This window comes from Limulus polyphemus, unplaced genomic scaffold (assembly GCF_000517525.1).
Source record: "Limulus polyphemus unplaced genomic scaffold, Limulus_polyphemus-2.1.2 Scaffold5739, whole genome shotgun sequence".
Lineage (NCBI taxonomy): Eukaryota > Metazoa > Arthropoda > Merostomata > Xiphosura > Limulidae > Limulus > Limulus polyphemus.
In genome coordinates, this window is record NW_013671349.1 from 24,187 (window position 1) to 44,655 (window position 20,469).

The 20,469-nt window shown below is 31.2% G+C and overlaps 1 protein-coding gene across 1 annotated transcript in view; it reads left to right on the forward strand.

The window, feature by feature from the left end:
• The window catches only part of LOC106472926 (proto-oncogene tyrosine-protein kinase ROS-like), a 54,814-nt gene that overhangs the window by 21,428 nt on the left and 12,917 nt on the right, over positions 1 to 20,469 (forward strand). The window contains exons 10-21 of the mRNA XM_022401463.1: positions 825 to 963; positions 1,985 to 2,223; positions 2,848 to 3,024; positions 3,278 to 3,588; positions 4,650 to 4,837; positions 6,057 to 6,158; positions 8,549 to 8,693; positions 12,641 to 12,803; positions 13,114 to 13,178; positions 15,519 to 15,648; positions 17,740 to 17,840; positions 18,897 to 19,094. Of these exons, the coding sequence (XP_022257171.1) occupies positions 825 to 963; positions 1,985 to 2,223; positions 2,848 to 3,024; positions 3,278 to 3,588; positions 4,650 to 4,837; positions 6,057 to 6,158; positions 8,549 to 8,693; positions 12,641 to 12,803; positions 13,114 to 13,178; positions 15,519 to 15,648; positions 17,740 to 17,840; positions 18,897 to 19,094 (1,958 nt within the window). The remainder of the gene's footprint in view (positions 1 to 824; positions 964 to 1,984; positions 2,224 to 2,847; positions 3,025 to 3,277; positions 3,589 to 4,649; positions 4,838 to 6,056; positions 6,159 to 8,548; positions 8,694 to 12,640; positions 12,804 to 13,113; positions 13,179 to 15,518; positions 15,649 to 17,739; positions 17,841 to 18,896; positions 19,095 to 20,469) is intronic.

The window sequence follows — 20,469 nt, forward strand, 5'->3', positions numbered from 1 at the left end:
TTGTGTTCCGTGGTGTGGTGTGTAGTGTGTGTGTGTGTAATATATATATATATATATAATAAATATATAAATCACTAACAGGAACACAAACTTCATAGAAAACCATATGTTTTGCTAACAATAATGTGGAATGTATAATTACTTTTTAGTTATTGTTTTACAGATAATCCTTAATGATACATTTCAATACACATCTTCTGAAAAGGCCTTTGCAACCATTATTTTTTAAGTTTGAGAGTTCAAGTGTTACAGTTCAAAAAGTAAATATTCTTCACCAGCTGTGAGCAAGTCACTCTCATGCACTTGTACATAATAATATGTTTAAATTACTCTTTTTTTTTTACAGCTATTTGTTAATACTTTCTTTCTGTGCATTCTTTCAGGAAGGCTGAAAGCATAAAGTTTAGTTCTCACATTTCCTGTGTTGACTGTAGTATTATATGCCAATAAATAATATGTAATAATACTCAATCTCTGATTAGTTTTATATTTTTTATAATTTGCTTGCTCTCTGCCTTACTGACAAACATATTCAATGTTATACTTTAAATCCACATGCAACATGTTAATATAAGGATTTTTTTAATCATGTCACACGATTATTTGGTATTATTTTCAACTGTTTTGTCTTATAGATTGTTTAAGTTCAACAGCTTTATTTTTACTTTTACTTTAATACTTTAACCATGAATTATTCTGTTGTAGCTTTTATGTCATATAGATTACTGGTGTCTTTACCTCTTGTTATATATATATATATATATATATATATTACAAACTGATAATTATTTTAGGTAAATATGACTGAAAACATATCTTTGCAGGAATCATACAACAGATCTGTGGTGCTTAGTCCATTGAATCCATTCACAAATTATTCTATTCGAGTGGCTGTCAGTAATCATTACTCCAGAGCTCCATTAATCTCTGCATCTGCTGTAGTCTATCAAACAACAGAAGGAGGTTAGTTTATTTTTTGTGTGTAAATCTCTAGAACTGCAATAGTAAATAGTATCAAAAATAGCACGTATTAAGATACTGTGCAGTTTTCCATATTTTAATCTAATAAGTCATCAAAGTGCTTGCACTTTTTGTGTTACGCATAATCACATAGCTTGCTACACCTTCTCTTATTGATTGTTTTTGTTTGTTCCTGTAACATTGTAATTGCATACTTTGCTCCTCTTCTTTTATTTGAGAGTGATGGAGCTCTTGGTTTCCAAAGCCTAGTCTTCTCCTTTTCTTGAGGTTCTCTCTCTTATCGGCACTTGGGCTTCCATAGAATCCCTCATCCCTTGGGATCCCGCACACATATGTTGCCTTCAGTGGGTGCTGCACAATCAATGGAATCTCATTTGGGATCCCTTGGACTCCGCCATCTCTCTCCATCCCCTACAAATCAACTTCGTCTGGTGGTTCAACAGGGACAACACGATAGATGTTCCCCTGCCTCCTTCCTGTCTTGATTTGCACCACTTTATAGATGCTTCTCTTACAGGATGGAGAGGGTACTTGGACTGTCAGGATATAGCCGATCAATGGTCAAATCTTCTCTACACATCAACCTTTTAGAACTCCTAGCTGTTCGTTAGGCTTTGGATCATTTCATGCTGGTGGTACAGGGCCACAATTGAAATTTTATGTTGGGTTGTTGTAGTAGCATCCACTGCATCTGTTAATGTAACAGTATAGCTGTAAATGTAATTGAAATTGATGTTTTATTGTTTTAGTAGTACCAACTGCTTATGCTAATGTAATGACACAGCTGTGATTTCAGTTGAAAATTATGTTTTTGTAGTGCAAATTACTCATGTAAATGTAACAGTGTGGTGTAACTTCATCTGAAGTTGATGTTTTATAAATGTGTCACCAATCTCTGTCATTATAACAGTAAAGATGTAACTTCAAGTTTTATTGTGGTTGCTTTTGTCATAATAATGGTATAGCCATAACTTAAACTGAATTTGATATTTTGCTATTGTAGCACCTACAGCTCCTGTCAATGTGACAGCGGAGGCTGTAACCCCAACAAATATTCAAGTAACTTGGTCACAGCCAGTTCAGCTTAATGGTCCCTCTGTTTGGTATGAAGTGCGAAAACAGAAAGTAGTTGACCAACATTTTGGTCCATTAGACCTAACTCACCAGCACTCTGCTACCTTGGAGCATGAATATTTTACAAATCTGACTTCTGTGAAACCAGCTACCACATACAAAATTGTAGTAAGTATCTATATAGTTGGAAAAAGTGAATAACAGAGATGTGGTAGATTCTTTGTTAGAGATATTTTATGAAAGTGTAAAGTGTGATTCCTAAATTAAGATTACATGGTGAATAAATTGATATTTAAAAAACAAATTTAAAATGGTAACAAGGATTAACCCATCTTGAATATTACCAATATGCATGAAAGTTTTTATAAAAAAATATTAGTTATTAAACATCAAGATTTCATAGAATATATATATTATTGGTTTTTTAACTGTTTTCTAATTTATCTACTAGCTGTAGTTGTCATTAATGTGAGCTATTAGTTAATATTTAAGTATTTTACAGTCAGCTCATATAAGGATAATCATTAAAACTAAATATATTTTTTGTTTTTCATTCTTTTAATGCTAATCAAAATATTCTTGACTTGTTTGTTTACATATAATACAGCTTGTTCCAATTTTATAACTGTCTTATTATCACACACATGATTTCTTGTTACAGCATATAAATTATTATTTCTAGAATTTTATATTTCTTGGAATGAATTATCTTTTAAAATTTAATTTGTTGAATTTTTAATCTAGTGTTTGACAGTTATGTATTCTGTAATTTATAATATCATTTGTTGGTAGGTTCGAGCTTATTCTTCTACTGAAGCCTTTCATAGTGATAGCATACCTGTTAAAGTGACCACCTTGTCTTTTCCTAATAACCTGACACTTGTGGATATCAAATCAAGGTCTCTGACTGTTCAGTGGATTTCTTCTGTTGATAGCAGTGTAGTCCAGCATAGATTGAAATATATTGAGGTGACTGAAGCATAACATGTTATGTATTACATTATCTGTCTTAGAAAATTTGTCATAAAAATCTTTAAAACATTTAATCACTATTGATCAATAGGTTATTTTTTTAAGAAACTGGTTTATCATTACTTTTATAAAGCTAAATAAACCATGACTGGTTTTGTGCAAATTAGATTTTTTGCATTTCTACTATAAATTTGATTGAACTGTTTATTAATCTTTAAAAAAGTGTATCATCTGCATTCTTTTTTGTCAGGAACGAGGCAATATGTGGCACACACTGAAACTGGATGATACAGAAGCTGGTGCAACATACAACTACACATTGGAGAAACTTTTTCCAAAAACAAAATATAACTTCAAACTTGAGTTAGTATATAGAAACAAAATCAATCACACCTTTGTTTGGTTGGAGATGCCTGAGTTTCAGTATGAAACTCTTGCTGATAGACCTGATGTTCCTGACCCTCCGTATGTGAAAAAAATTGGATGGGAAGCATACCAAGTTTCCTGGAGTGAGGTATCTAGTAATGGAGGAACATTCCTTATGTATGAGTTGCAGTACAGGTGAGAAAGAACTGGCTTACTAACACAAAAAAGTTAAATAATCTTGAAAGTAAATATTAACTTTGATGCTATGATCATTGAAGACCAATTGTTTGACTAAAATCTATATAATTTTCTGTGATATTTTTGGTTAAACAGTTAATAACTTTACAAATTCCTCCCTGTAGCTTCCTCTAAACTTCCATTTGATAAATCATCAAGTTTTTTTTACCAGAGAAGCCAACTCTAATGAAAGTGATCTTATATATATTGGAAACCGTGGTGTCTGTCTGAGAGTTCGTCTGTCTCTCGGTTTAAAAGCTACACGTGCAGACAAAGCTCAACATTCACTTTTAAAATGACAAGGGAACAGGCATAAATAATGTTGATACCAAATTTTATTTTGCAAGCAGGGTATTCTACACTGAATTGTTAGGAATTAATCACACTATCATTCACATTTCAAAATGTGATGTAACTTAAAAATAAAAATGTAGATTTACTGTATGTTATTGTTGAGAGGCTTTTAGCATGACTGAAATGCTCAACAATTACTTTTCACAGTGGGTAGTATAAGTAGCTCAGGACTTTAGCTCTGAGTGAAACCAAGAGTCTAACTCAATTAACCTTTTTAAAGTCCATGAAATCATTTAAATTGATAGATTAACTTCCTGTGACTGGGGACGGGTACTTTTGTTTGCATTGTATAACCTGTATATATATTCTAGCTTTGAAAAATTAATACATTCAGTAATATTTATATACTACATATTTTACTGTTTGTATTATAGCTCAAGAATAGTGAAATACCATATCTACGTTGCTAGAGGTTTCAAAACCTTTTTTCTTACAATACTACAAAAGCATTTTGGTTGACCAAAAATGATCGATTTATTGTTTGCAGTGTAAAATATATTAAATGATTTTTAGTTTGCTTTGTTTTATGATATTTATTTATAAAGACATTTTTATTTCCTCAAATAAAAAATATTTGCCTTATTTTTTTTTGCAAAATGTATACATTTTTATCAATGTAAAGAAAACTTATTACATTATAGGAAGATCAGTAGTTCTTCTTATAGGTCAGTCATTAATAACCTGACAGAGGATACTAAATGGCAGACAGTCTACTATAACTCCACAATCCATTGGATCATTCAAGACTTGCCTGCAGGAATGAGTTATTACTTTAGGGTTCGAGCAATGAATGATCTAGGATATGGGAACTTTAGTCGTGAGAGTGAACAGTTTGATTTACCTGCTCCAGAAGGTAATTGTTTTTGGATAACTGAAATTTTAATGTATTAAACTTTGTTAGCTGATGATTTTTTTAAATTGTTTATTTTTTGTGATTCTTAAATGGAATTTTTCTAGTGAGTTTCAGATCAGAAATCATAAAATATATAGCACAGTGGAATCTCTTTCAGAAAAACAACAGCATATGATAGAAATAAATATGAAACCCAATTAATCATTCAATTCACCACTTGTCACTGAGGTATACCCCTCATCAGTAACCCAGAAGAATAAGTTACTAGCATCTATCCTTCATAGTTTTAAAAGTCTATATAAATATAGGTCATAATGATATGAATGAAATAAACCTGTGTAACTGTCTGTATCCTCATACTCGTTGAAAATTTCATTTCAAAGGCTCGATCATAAATTATTTTTGAAAGTAATTGTACTAAGAAATCATCATTACAGAAATTAATGATGTACATTGGTTATTACTGTGTCAATTTAGCCTGTATATTTTCATTCAAACTAGCTTACAAAAGATTCAAGCAATTTAATGTTTTTTAAAATTTCTGAAGTGTAACATGAAATCTACAGAAAACTCGACAACAAACTATAACCTTTAAAGATATCACATATTACAAAATCTAAAATATTTCAGAGTAAATATGATAACTTGCAGTACATATTTTTTAGTTTGTAGAGTATATGTTATTGTAGCTTGTGTATTTTAATCACAGACTCAGTTAAGTTACTTTTAAAGTTGATTAGGATGCACTTTTTTTAGACCAGTACATATTCCTTTAGTGTCTAGAATGCAGATTATTGACAAGACTTATAGTGTAGGTTGTGTATGGAAGTCACAAACTAAACCAAATGGCTTAAAAAGTTGATTAAGATGCATTTTTTAGGCCTTTAAATGCTTCTTTCATTTCTAGAATGCAGGTTATTGTAGGTTGTGTATGGAAGTTACAAACTAAAGTACATCACTTGAGAAGTTAAGATACTTTCCAACTGGAACATCTTCTTTTAATTTCTAAAATACAAGGTTGTAGCATGACTTACATTGTATACTGTGTATTGAATTACAGCTAGACTAAAGCATGCGACTTGAGAAGCTAATAAAGATTCCAACTGGAACATCTTCGTTTAATATTTAGAATACAGATTATTAACATAACTTGTAGACTGTGTATGTGAGTTATAGCTAGAGTGATTATGTTTATTATTGTTTTTTAATCACCATGTAGGTCTTGTTGATTCAGGCAGTCATCATATAACAACTGTTCTTGCCAGTACCTTATCAGTTGTATTTCTGATTGTTATTTTTCTGGTAGTAGCTGTTTACATGGGTAAGTTTTGCTTTGTTGCAAACTGTATTTTTATTCTATAAATATATATATGACTTATAATATAAAACCAAGACGTTGAAAACGGGAACTAATCTTGTTAACTAGAAATTCTTCATTGTTTTAGAAACTGGAATAATCATTCAGCTTTACAGTCATAAATTCTACAAAAGCATTTTACAACCTTAAAAAGAACATAATATGTGCCCTCAAACTCTGAAATACCGCATGGCCTTAAATTCTAAATGCATCTAACATTATAATGTTTCAGTCTTAGAAACAGAAAAGATAACATACACTAGAATGTTATTTTGTCCTAGATTCTGTAAAAAAACAGGTAACGGTAGAAACTGGATCAACCTTTCAGCTCTAGAAACCGAAAAGATGATATAATCTGAAACATATCTTTTTAGTTTGAATGATATTTGATTTTACGTTGAATTAATTTTCTTAAAAAAGTAATAGTGCATTGTTAATCATGGTAGATTACTTTAATAGCACTTGAAATGTTTGGTACTTACAGAACTCTTCTTGGAGCATTAAAACTTGTTTGTATTTTTTTTTTATCTTTACAGTAACCCAAATTTGTGTTTGTAATTTCTCTTATGTGATTGTTTCATCATTTAACAGTATTTTATTAATCTAATTTTTTATATTATTATCTATGATGACTTCCTTCAAGTGTTACAATGTTTCTCTTGTTTATTTCATAGTTTGTAGTTTCCTATAAGTTTTTCTTCCAGGTATTTTAGTATGTTCTCTGTGATCACTTCCAACAGTTTATGTTTTCTGTAAAAAGTCTCTTTAATTCTTCAAGTCTGGATGAAGTAATTCTAAGATAAATACAGTGAAAGATAAACAGAATCTATAATTAACACATGTAAAATGATTATTGTTTTAATATAGAAAACATAATGTCAAGTTTTAGCCTTTTCTGTTTGATTCATTGTCATATCTCTCTTGGGTTTATATGTGTGTGTGTGTGTGTGTATGTCTTCGCTTGTAATGTTTCTGCCTAAAATATTCTGGAATTAGTATGCTACTCATGTTTATTGACATTTTATCTCCAATCAACGACCATGACAGGTTATGTAATAATATTTTAAACATGTATTTTTATATTACCTGATGAGGGTTCTAGAGAAGGGTTAAAAGCTTATCAATCAAGTTTTAAATGAAGAACAAATACTACTTATATAGTTGTGTTATACCACAAAGTTAACTCAAGTCAGGTGGTTAATTATTTCAAGTACAAGTTTCTAGCAGATCCAGGTTGTGTTTCCAACTATAAGATTGAATACATTATATTTTTAACCATGTTTTTAACAAGGCTATTTGATCCAGCCATTCACTTTAGCTTTTGTTTGAGGTGCCAACTTTGAATTAGATTCAGGTTTGTTTCATTTTGTATCGTATTTTATGTTTTAATTACAAGCTCCTTCAAAGTTATTGTAGCTACACAAACAACCTGGTACTATACATGTTTCTCTCTCTCTCTCTTTCTTTTTATTGTGAGGATATGATGAATAACCTATAAGTTAAAATGATATGCATAAGAAATTTGAAAGTCACATCTAATGACTAAGGCTGGTGAAGCCATGCATGATAAAATACAAGATGACATATTACAAGATATTGCTGAAGTATCAAAATACAAGATTCTCTGAGGTTTACTTGTTTCACCAAATTAAAACTACCTATATAAGATTTCAAAATTTTAATACTTTGGAAATATTATTATAGGAAACAGGAAAAAGAAAAAAAAAGAAGAAAGTATTACTGAATATCAATAAAACAGATACATCATTCAAACACATCACTGATTTGAGATTGATTCTCAACAGAGAACTGGGAGATTTCGTTTGGAAGAATTCATGAAGAAATTATTTGAATCTAATAATCCTTTTTTATTGCTATTTTTATTTTCTTGTAAGCTTTATCAAGTTTCCAGTTATTAGCTCAAAAGGCCTGACATGGCCTGCTGGTTAAGGCACTCAACTCACAATTGGAAGGTCTCAGGTTTGAATCCCATCCCTGAACATATTCACTCTTTCAGCCATTGAGGACATTATGTTTGCTGATAAAGTGTAGCCCAAGAGTTGGAAGTGGATGGTGTTGACTAGCTGCTTTCCTTCTAATCTATCACTTCAAAATTAGGGATGGCTAGTGCAGATAACACTTGTGTAGCTTTGTGTGAAATTCAAAAACAAAGAATTAGCTCAAAATGAGGCTGATAAAAGAATTTGTACCTGTTTTTCATTATTCATTAGATGTGTACATTAGCTATTTTGTAGTTTACCATCATGTATTTTATAAAATCAACAGTCTTTTACAATATACTCTATAAAATCATTAATTAGTTTTTGTGTGTTTGTGGTTTCTTCAATGTCTAGTCCATCATTGTCGAGAACAAGAAAAGAAGATTCTACAGGAAGCAAGTACAGACTTTCAGAACCGTGATCTGCAACTTTCAACTCTTCAAGAGTTTCCTCATCCTGGAAGCTTTGTTCACCAAAATAATGCTCTGTATGCTTTGGAGTAAGTCCTCAGCTTCCTTTCAACATTAGAGAACTCATTGTTTTCGTTTAGTAAGCCTGAGATACAAATGTTATCTCACCAAAAGGGGACTGATAGGCTGTTTGGGTGGGTTATCTGTTTTAACCACTTGCAGTGTATTGTCTGCAAGTCAGTCAGTAGACACTAAAATGACGTCACATAAGGGATGCTTAATCTTGCAATTTGTACTGTTGTGACATTAGTAAAACGTGTGCATGCCATGAATCACAAGAAGAATCATGCACTCTGTAGGCTACAACACAGCATGATATATGAACTTGAAAAACAATAAATAAATATATTTGTTACTCTTAATTTCGGTTTTGTTTACTCTTGAAACAGAACACTTTCAGGGACCCTGTTGAAGTACATCTAGTTGTAGTGATGTTAATTTCCCTACTGTTAATTTATTTTTTTGTAACTATTTTGCACCAGTGCTTTTGTACGTCTTGAAGATCTTAACTATCATACTATTTTGAGATATATTAGTTTTAAAAGTTTACAAGCACTTACTGTACTAAAGCAAGGGCATAACTGGGGGAAGAGGGGCTGAATGACCACCCCAATATTCTAAAATGCCTAAAAGGTCCATTATCTTCTGGTTTTTTTTAATAAACACTTGACTTTCATGTAAATCACTTAAATATTTCTGTAGAAGAGAAGGTCCACATTTTTTGGGGGGGAAGAAAGAGCTACCCTCGACTCTGTAGTGCTGGTTATACATCCATATATAGTATATACTTTATTTATTACCATTTCTCATTTATACAGTTAAGCTTATTATTACTATTTTTTTGTAAGTGAAGTAATCCACCCACATCTTTTTATTAATGAACTTTGGGCAATTTATGAAAATAACTTTATAATAAGAAAAAATAAGTATCCTTCTGCTTAAATTTTTGTTTCAATGACTCAGACTTTGTTTGTGTCACTCTAAAATATATTTCATGTATATAATTTATGTGCCATGATTTAAAAAAAAAACATTTTTTGACCAGTTGCATTATTGGGTATTTGTAAAAATTACTTTCAATATAAGACATTTTTACATGATGCATTATGTAATATTGAATAGAAAGAAGTAGTCAAAATATATAATATTTCCTAAAATACAATTTAAAGCTAGTATTAAAATGCTTTAAACTTGTGGTAAATGTTATTTTGTAAAGCCAAAAAACAAACCAAAACTCATCTTTAAGTTGAGAGAGGCAAAGTGGCAGTGTAATAATAAAATTAGTTTTCACTCATTTACATGTGTAACAGAAATATTTTGTATAAAAATTTAATATTTTATCTTAATTCTGTTTTCTTACCAAGTAAAGCACATCATTAAAAATTGAGAACCATAGTTTGTTTTTAAGCCAGTCAACCATTAACAAGTCTGCTTTTTAAAAGTCTTTAACTTCATACTAAAATACCTGCTTTGCAATGCTGACAGAGTATAGTTGATGGCTTGTAATGTATGTTTCACAACTTTAATATTGAAGAATATACAATTTAATAGTGGCAAAAGTGTATTAAAACAACACAACACTGTCCTCTTAATTTTGAATAGATGTAGATGAAAAGTTATGCCCTTAAATGCTGGGTATAGTGTGACAAGAACAGAAGCTAGTCTTGAGTATTTCTTACTGCATTAAAGTTCCATAATCTATATTTGTACAGATTTATTATATGCAGTAAACTAATCTTCATAAATTCCCCAGCTTCACTTCAAGAATTGACTGTATGAGCTTGTGGTAGGATCATTGTGTTAATACTATTGATTAGCTATGGCTTGTAATACATATTATCATTGATTATTAAGCTTGTTCAGTGACAGGTATTTCTGGTGATTTTACAAATACTAACAGACTCCACTAGCTGAGTAATTGTGTATTGTAGTTAGAACACATGACTGATATCACGTTTAAACTTAATTTACAGTCTTACTTGGTGCATATGGCAATAGCCAGCCATGAAAAATCACTGAGCTAATTGCCTGTATTCCCACCCAAAAAAAAACTTTTTATAACAAAAAATAGTGGATATGAGGAGACTGTTTTTGTTTAATAAAATAGTTTACCTAAAAGGTTTCATCTGAATCCTATGCTGTTATAGAAATTTAAATATTTGAGGTTATAAATTTTCAGGATATATGTGCTTTGTTACAGCAATTATATACAGAAATATAAGTCCTCTCATTCAGGGAATACAGCTTTATGATTTGTTTATTTAACAAATTCTGTTTTGGGGAGACTAATCTCATCTGTATGACACTGGAATGGGGCAAGATAAAAAGTTATTAGGCATGGAAGATCTTGTCTGGTCTTCTAGAAACAAAGGACAGGTTTACTTCTCTCACAATAAATACTGCAAACTGGACAGTGCCACCAACATACTATTTGAAATTGGCTCACAAGCTGTATTGCATAAAATTCAGGGTGTCAAATTGTGTTGATTTTAAGAAAGAATTCTGTATCAACTACTTGGAGCGAAATTATTATTGCTTATTATTAGGATTGTATGTACTTCCTTCTTATCAATGTTATTACTTTACCTCACCTGTAAAAAAAAAAAGTAAAAACATATAGAGATTGGGCAGAAGCCTCAGCACCCATTTAAAATCCCTGGTGGACAGTTACTTGTCATCATATACCACAAATGTTTCCTACATGAAAAACGAAAGAACTGGTTGGGCATTTGTTATACTGTGGAGAAACAGAAAAATATTTTATATAATGCTGGTGGAGCATTGAAGCTTTCAACAAGCAGTAAAAAGTTGAAGCTGAAAGCCATAAAGCAAGCTATTCTCTGGATTGCTAAAAGCAATAAACAGTGCCACCAACATAATATTTACAACTGACTCACAAGGTTTATTGCATAAAATTTAGAGTGGTTGATCCCTTTATGGATGGCAAAAAGCAGTGCAACTTGCATAGTAAGACCCTCACCTGGATCTATCTGCCAGGTAAAGCTAAATATGGAAGTTAATAAGTATGTAAGAGAAGCCCATTCATCAAATCTCAACTGGCAGGATATTGACCTCCTCTTCCACATTCAGAGGGAGCCAAACTGTCAGAAAACAAAGTACCATGTGGTGTAGCTTGGAAAAACAAAGGATGTGAAATCAGTATGACAGACGGCCACTGATAACATCAGTAAAGGAGTACTCTTCTACCTTCTACCACTGATCATTGGCACAATCCCTGGGATTGTCATTTAGTACTCAACTCAACTGTAAAATAAGTCGCTAATAAGCCTGGATCAATTTGAAACCATTTGAGCACATTTTAACTGCCCATACATAACATGTCATCATCACTCGCTATGCTTATATGAACTGAGCATTATGATGTTGCTGTAGTCTACAATGACAATAAAATATTTTGAAGAGCACATCCATAGGCTATAGTTTGGTACTAAGAACAGTTTTTAGCACCAAGAAAATAAAATAAACTGTTTTTCAGTGTTTTATTAGGTTTATTTCATAAATGGAAGTTATCAAAAACAAAAAAATTATTTTCCAGGCAGATTGTCTAACTTATCAATGCTTTTTAAATGAATAGGCTATTTGATCTCATTTATAATTGGGGCAGAAGAAATTTAACTGCCATTGTTGTTTGATATTTGTGAGAAACATATAAAAACCAGTACATGTTTTAGTGGCTCTGAGAATATACCCATTTGTTTTCATGTGGATTAAAGTTAGTTCATCTTTTCAAAACGTTGGAATATTATTAATATTTCTTGTGTGATTCTATGTACACTGAGGTGTGTAGGAAGAAGTGATAAACTGGTTTTCTCTTATTTTAAAGCCTTAATTTCTTAACATCTAATATTAATTTAAAATACTTCATACTATGATAAACTTTGTAATTTAGCTATACTGTAAAAACTTAAATTTCTTACTAAAAATGTTTAACAGAAATATATTCTTTTTTTTAAAGGGATGTTCCCATAGATGAAGAGCTTGCTTCCGTACCTCAGATTTGTCGTGAACAGATAGTCTTGACAAAGTTTTTAGGTAGTGGAGCATTTGGAGAAGTATTTGAAGGGGTAGCTTATGACCTAGAAGGAGAGAGCTCTCCACCAACTAAAGTAGCCATTAAGGTAAAAAACGAAGTTATTTTTCAGTTTCTAATTTATTTTTTAATTTTTAAAGCCCTATTACTGAAAACAATTACTTTCTCTCTTCAATTTAATAAATTGTATAGGATTACACAATAATGTTTCAATGTGTAAGATTAAGAAAGGAACATTTAGATCTGAAAAAAAAAGTTTTAATATAGAAACAGTATGAATGAAACATAGCTTTCTGTGTTTAACAAATTACTTATGCAGAAGAAAGCTTATTTTATGGTTATTTGTTGTTGAACATGATGATATGTTTTTATCTTTCATAGTTTTGTTCTGTTTTTAGACTTTAAGAAAAGGTGCAACCAATCACGAAAAGTCTGAATTTATGAAGGAAGCCAAACTTATGTGGTTAGTATTTGAAAAATACACTTTTCTCTTTTGTCTTTCCAAATATTACATTAGTTTTCTTTCCCTTGAAAAAACTAGTGACATCTTTGGCATTTTTAAAACCACCGTGCACAATTAATCTATTAGATGATTAAGAATAATTAGTTAAAATTTACTTATATTTCGAGTTTTATAGGGTGCCCACAAAGTTTAGAACTATAGGGTTATACTATAAATATCCACAATGGTCTCCATTAAACTATCCTCAAAGCTCATTATAATTTAGTTCCCTGTTTATATTTTTATACCCACATCAGTTGCGTGTAAAGGAGGGGGCGAAAGGTGCCGGGGCCCTGGGCATCCAACGCAAAGAGTTGAATCAAATAGTAGAACCCTTTCCGCCATTCCCCAAGGTCTTCGGTACAAGGCCATCGGGCATCATAGAACCTCTGCACACCACTGACCCACATTATCTTTGCTTAAAAAGTCACTTCTTGTAAATGTCACTTTTGTCTTAGTATATTTTCATTGAGAAGTTATAAAACTGCTGAATCATTAATACATTAATAAAAAAATGACACCATTTTCAACTTGTTTTATTTCTGTAAATTAAAATTACAGAGGGCTTTTGCACCATCTTCACTCTTATAATACTAGGAGAGTGCTCTTATATTTTATTAGTGTTAGAGGAATAAAACAGAATAAGCTGAAAACTGTGTCATTTTTTATATGATCTGATGGTCACTTTATCAGGATCTTTGCAAACCTATATTCCAAATAATTGCATAAGCAAAATAAGACTGATCATGTAACATGTCAAATAATTACAGTTAACCTGCAAAACACTGGGTAAAAGCAAGGATCTGTAAGACTGAAAGGGGAGCATGATAGTGGGTGCCTGTCTGTCAGAGTGCCACTATTAAAGATGATTTTATGATCAGCTGTTCAGAGTCTTCTGTTACCATTGTATCAACAGTGACAATTTACAATGAAAATGTATTTCACTAAGGAAAATGGCATTTGCATGATGCAAATGCAATCTCTACTATATTGTTTCATTGTTTTTGAAGGACTGATATTAGCCATCCCTACATTTACTTCCTTTTTTGAAAAGTTTTTTCTCTACTTGTGAATAATTGTTATTTCTAATATCCAAAACAAAATTAGTTTCTCTGTTGGTTATACCATAACGTACTTTTTATACTAAGGCACTATTTACTAAGAGATTTTTACGAACAGAAATTGGTTCTAAAGTAGCTTTAATGTATTTTATAGCTATTAAGAGATATTTTGAAATTGAAATATTTTACCATCTTAACAAACCTGAAAAAAAAATTGTTCACATGAAGTATTTTTTTTTATATTAATATTTTTTTTAAATTTAAAATTGGGTTAATTCGTTCATAAAAGTTCATAAATTATAAAGTGGATACTAAAAACGTACTTTGAAAATGTGCTAGATTTTGTGAAAAATGATGGAAAAATATGAAATGATATGTTTTACAAAGTTGCTTATCATCCATCGGACTTGAATTTTCACAGCAATTTCGCTAAATATGCAAAATTGAATATTTTATTATGTTTCACCTGAAGAATATTTTTTAATTGTTTTCAATATGGAGACCCGAGATCAGAACTAGAAAAAATTGAGACAGTGGTAGTTTTAATAACAATGGTTTCATTTTTATTTAAACAAGTAATATTGGTTGAACATGAGAAACAAAAGGTCCTATTGGCTGTTACCCATTTTCCATCTGTAATAGTTCTTGTGAATTACATTCACTGAAAGTTGCAAATGATTTCAAATCTTAGTTTAGCAGATAACGGTAACTAAAAAGGATCACTGAATGAGGATTCAGTATTTTCCTTACCGTGGTGTAGTATACATTTCTTGTCTGTGCTTTGCTCTCCATATCTTTGGAGCATGAATATAGTAATGAAATGGAAGAGTTAGAGAGAGTAGTAATATGGTTAGAGATGGTGTATTGATTGTATATAAAAGTATCTTGTATGCTTAGTTAACAACGTTTTTGGGTGTAACAGTGGGTTTTCTTTTGCATCAATTCTGTATGATGTTCACTTGCTTTGAACTTTATGATCAGTCAGTGAGTGAACTGACATCAACATTGTTGAGGCTTGTAACAATAAAGCTGTAATTTCTTTTATATACTTATCATGCTGTAAATTTTATTAATTTGATTTTCATTGTTAATTGCTGGAAATGGATATAATGTATTACAAGAGGTATTACAATACCTTATATATAGATAGATATATTCTTTTTTTTTCATGAGTGTAATTCAACTTCAGAAACCTTCATTAGTATTGTACAAAGTTAATATTTAATTTTTTTTGTAACAGCAATTTTAAACATGATCACATTCTTTCTCTTCTGGGAGTTTGCTTGGACAACAATCCTAATTTTATTATTTTGGAGCTGATGGAGGGTGGCGACTTACTCTCCTACCTTCGTTCCAGTCGAAATGCTTCGGTAAGTTCCATGTGTCTCTTATTCTTCAGATATACTGAATTATCCCTAAGAATGAAGCACCAATCAGTCCTGTCTCTAGAGTATAAGTACATTTTTATCCACCTTTTTTTTTTAAATTAGAAAGACATAGCCATGTATGAAATTATTTCTATATGATGTAAGTAAGTATAGCAAAAACAATAAGAATATTTGAATAATACATTTCTTTAGATATAAACATGCAGAAATGAATACAGTTTTTACATAATGATATTCAATTTTATGGCATTTGTCTTCATACCTCCATTGATATTCATTTGACTTCAAGAATAATTTGAAATGTTTCTGTTCATTATGAGTTTCTCCTTCCAACAAACCAATTATACTGGACCCATGAAGCAAAACATTAAAAAAAAAAAGAAGTGAAATAAAGCTGCTAAGTCAAATTTAGAAATTTTACAAAACATTTTAGTGTACAGGCAAAAATAAATGAAAGGTTACTGAGTCACTATTACTAAACTAATAATCACCATCACTGCTTCATTTTGTGTCATTCAGTTTAGTGAAGTCAGAAAGTTCCTACCTGAGAGATAAAAATATCCCCTGTATTTTCATTATTCTAATTTCTTAGAAGCCATAACTACATCTCAAACCAAATTCTAGACACTTGTAGTCAGTAGGTTATATTAAGATCTTTGAATACACTGTATTAAACTAATCACTCATGGTGGATGTGCATTGTGTTGTTAAATTCAGTTATCGTTAAAACTATGATTAAGCTAAACTTATAAACAAAGGATCTTATCACCAAAATTCTTCTTTATGTAGCACAGGTGGGAGTCACAAATGTAATGAGTAAGACTCAGGAGCATCAGACAGAAAAGGGTATAAGATTATGTTAAAAGTCAAGCTTATAACACTGCATATTTCAACTGAGCAACTAATTGTTTGGTTTAATGTCTCATGTGAATTACCAGAACATGGTAGAGTTGTTGAAGAATCTGTCCAAACGAATATTTTGTAAAACTTCCTGAAAACCTATGTATAGATAGATTTCTAGTGTTGTACTATTATTTATAGTGTGGTAGTTGGTGAGTTCCTTGGCATGAATTGAATGCATATTTGTTTGTCTGTTAGTCTAATTGTTTAACAAAATAATGTTTGTTATGATATAAGTTATTTCATACTGTATCCTTTCATTCTGTTCCATAGTTTAGAGTAAAAAAGTGCACACTAAAGTCCACTAATATAATCCTGTAATTGGAATTTAATTTTTGAAGTAGACTGCTATGAATTTTCTACATACACATGCCCTGCATGTCTTGATTTGCTTTTAATGTAACCCAAAATGAGTTGTTATGCAGCATTCAGTTTAGTAGATTTTTGAAATATTCAGGTAAAACTGAGTTTATGTTAGAGCAATGGGATAGATCTGCATAATAACAGGTGATTTGGGCAAGATACCTATTATGAAGTACTGCTATACCCGTGAATAACTAAGCTATGAGAATGTACTAAATAAAGAGACTGGATACAAAGTACAACATTTATTATGTCACATATAAAACACAAACAATATGTTTCTTTGCTTTATTGACTCAGTATGATTTCTTTTACTGGTCCTTCTATCTTCAGCTGACTAAATCCAACACTCCTTACTTTTCAAGAAATGTCATATTTACCTTGTAGCTAGTACTACCCTTGTGACTAGTCATTCTCATTCAAACATAGGTGAAGTCGTAACCTCGAGATATCACCTGAACTGCCATTGTTGACATCATTTCACAGTATGCAAATATGTAGTATCGTATTAATAACTCTTTTTTTTTTTTCCTATGGGCAAAACAGGTATTATCTACTTGAGAATAACAAAGAAACAAAGGCTAGAATGAAATCACCCTAATGGCTTTTTCAACTACATGTTATGTGAAACCTGCATTTATACAGAATATATACTATTTTATTACAAGAAGAAAGAAGTGCCTATTATAAGAATTTACCACAGAATCACAAAAACCAATATCAAGCTCCTGAACACTCATTTTGAAAACTTTTTAAAGCAATTTAGGAACCTACTTACTCATTTGGCATATCCAATTATATATTTTTCAGGTGTTTGGTTTGCAGCCATTAACCCTAGATGATCTGTTAAATATATGTGCTGATGTTGCTAAAGGCTGCGTATATCTTGAAGAAATGCACTTTGTGCATAGGTAAGTTGAACAAGATTTTATTATTCTGTATATTCTGGTTAGTTTTGACACTTGTGTATTCTTCTCCTTTATTATATTAAGCTCAGATTGAACAAAAAAAGTACATAATACAGTATTATGAACACATATGATTTAATTAAATGACTAGTAATTGAAAGAAAATAATTTAATCCATTCAGTATTTCATTTTTCTAGCACTGATGCACCAACATGCATGTTCGTTATCTAACTCTATATTATATTGCAGGACAAATTTCAAGTTTTGTATTATTCTATTCTGAGTGTATCAGTCAAAATAGAAGGTCACTCCTGAAATTGTAGAAATGAAATGTTGAGTGGATTAAAGTATTTCTTATGCAGCTAGTAATAATTTAATAAAATCAGGTAAGCCAAGGTTAGATTAAACAATCTGTACCATGTTGAGCTGAACACTTTAGTTTTAAGAATCATCAGCTCAGCTAAGGTGGTGGTAAGGATTGCTATGCAACAAATGAAAGAATTATCCAGAATGAAAGAGTATAAAGTTGAATGTAAATATTTTTACCATCAAAGTAACTGGACAGATTAAAAACTGAGATTACAGTTCATATTACAAGAAAATAAAGTGAAAAAAACATGCCCAAAACTGCTGTTTAATTCTGTTAAGACTGGGTTTGTGTTCTATAGGGTATCTACATCTTGATAGGGCTGAAATATGAAACATTGAGGAATTAAAGAATTAGCACTGGGTTCTGGCTGTTTCTCTTCATAAAACATGCTAACACTCCAGTGTGCACTATACTACCCAAAGTCCCAAAATTATCTTTAAAGCTAAGAATCCTCAAATACTTCTTTTTTTACAATGAATGAAAAAGTATAAATTGGATTCATAAACTAAAATGACATTGTTGAGCTTACTGCAATGAGATTTTGTTTTACATAGGATGTTTTTTATTGTTGTCTAGTGCATGTATAACAGAATTAAATTAGTGAAAGATGTTATTTTTTAATATACATTCTTGTAAGTGTTCATTATCAAAAAATTAACTTATTGTAATGTATTAACTTAACTGACAGAGACATAGCTGCTCGTAACTGTTTAGTATCAAGTCATGACCCTGCTCTACGCCATGTGAAGATTGGAGATTTTGGTTTGGCTAGAGACATTTATAAAAACGACTACTATAGGAAAGAGGGTGAAGGTCTGCTTCCAGTGCGATGGATGGCCCCAGAGTCTCTGATAGATGGTGTCTTCACTAGTCAATCGGATATCTGGTATGTAAGATCAGTACACTGGCTAGTCTGATGTTTAATATCAATTAGTCTGACAACTGAAACAATAATAAAGAACTCTAGGCCTAGAATAATTGTTATGCATGCAGCTATATCAATTGTCATGGATAATAACATAAACATGAAAAAGGTTTTGTTTGAATAGGATTTATTTTAGTCTAACACTTGGTATGATCTTCCTTATTACAGTGTTATGACAGTAAGTTTACAAATAACTATGAGAAGGATTTTCTCAGAGTTTTTTATCTTAAAATTGCAAATTTTATATTAAGCAAGAGGAAATATACATCTTGAAATTAGAAAATGTGAAGACTTTTAATCTGTCAATGTTGTGACACTGGTTTTCTAGTTTGTCTGAAAGTATGACACGTTATAATGTTCCCTGTACTTGTTATCAATTCAAAACCTTAAAGCATGCATCCATACACACTACAGTGGTGAATACAGAGATGTGTCATACTACCATATGTATAAAAATAATTGTTCATCTCTATAGACTTGTAGACCTTGAAAGATCTCTTTGTAATTGAACTCAGGTTGTTGATAAAGGAGAAACACAAGGTAGTAAGCCTCAGGTTGTTTTAACAAAAAGCAATCACATGATAAAACCTATTATGAAATTATATGATACTGTAGGACTCTGACATTTTAAGAGTGAACAATCCAAATAATAATGAGCACACATAAAATTTGGTGTACACCAACTTCAAGTAAATACTGTTCTATTCTTGGTACATGCACATGGTGACACTTTTATGGATCTAACTAGGAATCTGCAAAGCTTATAAGAAATAACCCCTATATCAAATGTGGCACAACTGTACTCGCAGGATATTGACCTCCTCTGCTCTAGTAAGGTGTGGAGGGTATACATCGATGTTTGGGGGGGGGGGGAGAATTAGACTTCTGGAAAAGAAGTACAGTATGCTGTAGTTGGGAAAAGCAAAATATGGATAGTCAGTAGGACATTATAGAGACAGAAGGCTACTAGTAACATTAGTAAATTAATTCTACCTCCTGCGGGTGTCTCTTAGCACAACCCCTGGGATTGTCACCCAGTGCTCAACTAGAAATGACAGGGTAGCTTTAGTATATTTATACATTGTACATTGTATGCAATTTTTAAAAAGTCAAAAAATTATTACATACTGAAAATTTTACCAACTACAACTGTTTATTTTTTCTTGCTACTCACAGTCACTTGTAATTAAAAATCAGTTTCAAGTTATGAAAGCATTTCTTCAGAAATCATATTCTCTTGTTGTTAGAAACAATTTGATAAAAAAAAAAGCAAATTAAAAAACAAACTGATATAGTGATGTGTAGTAGTATAAAAAAACAGAAATTGTGGGTACTG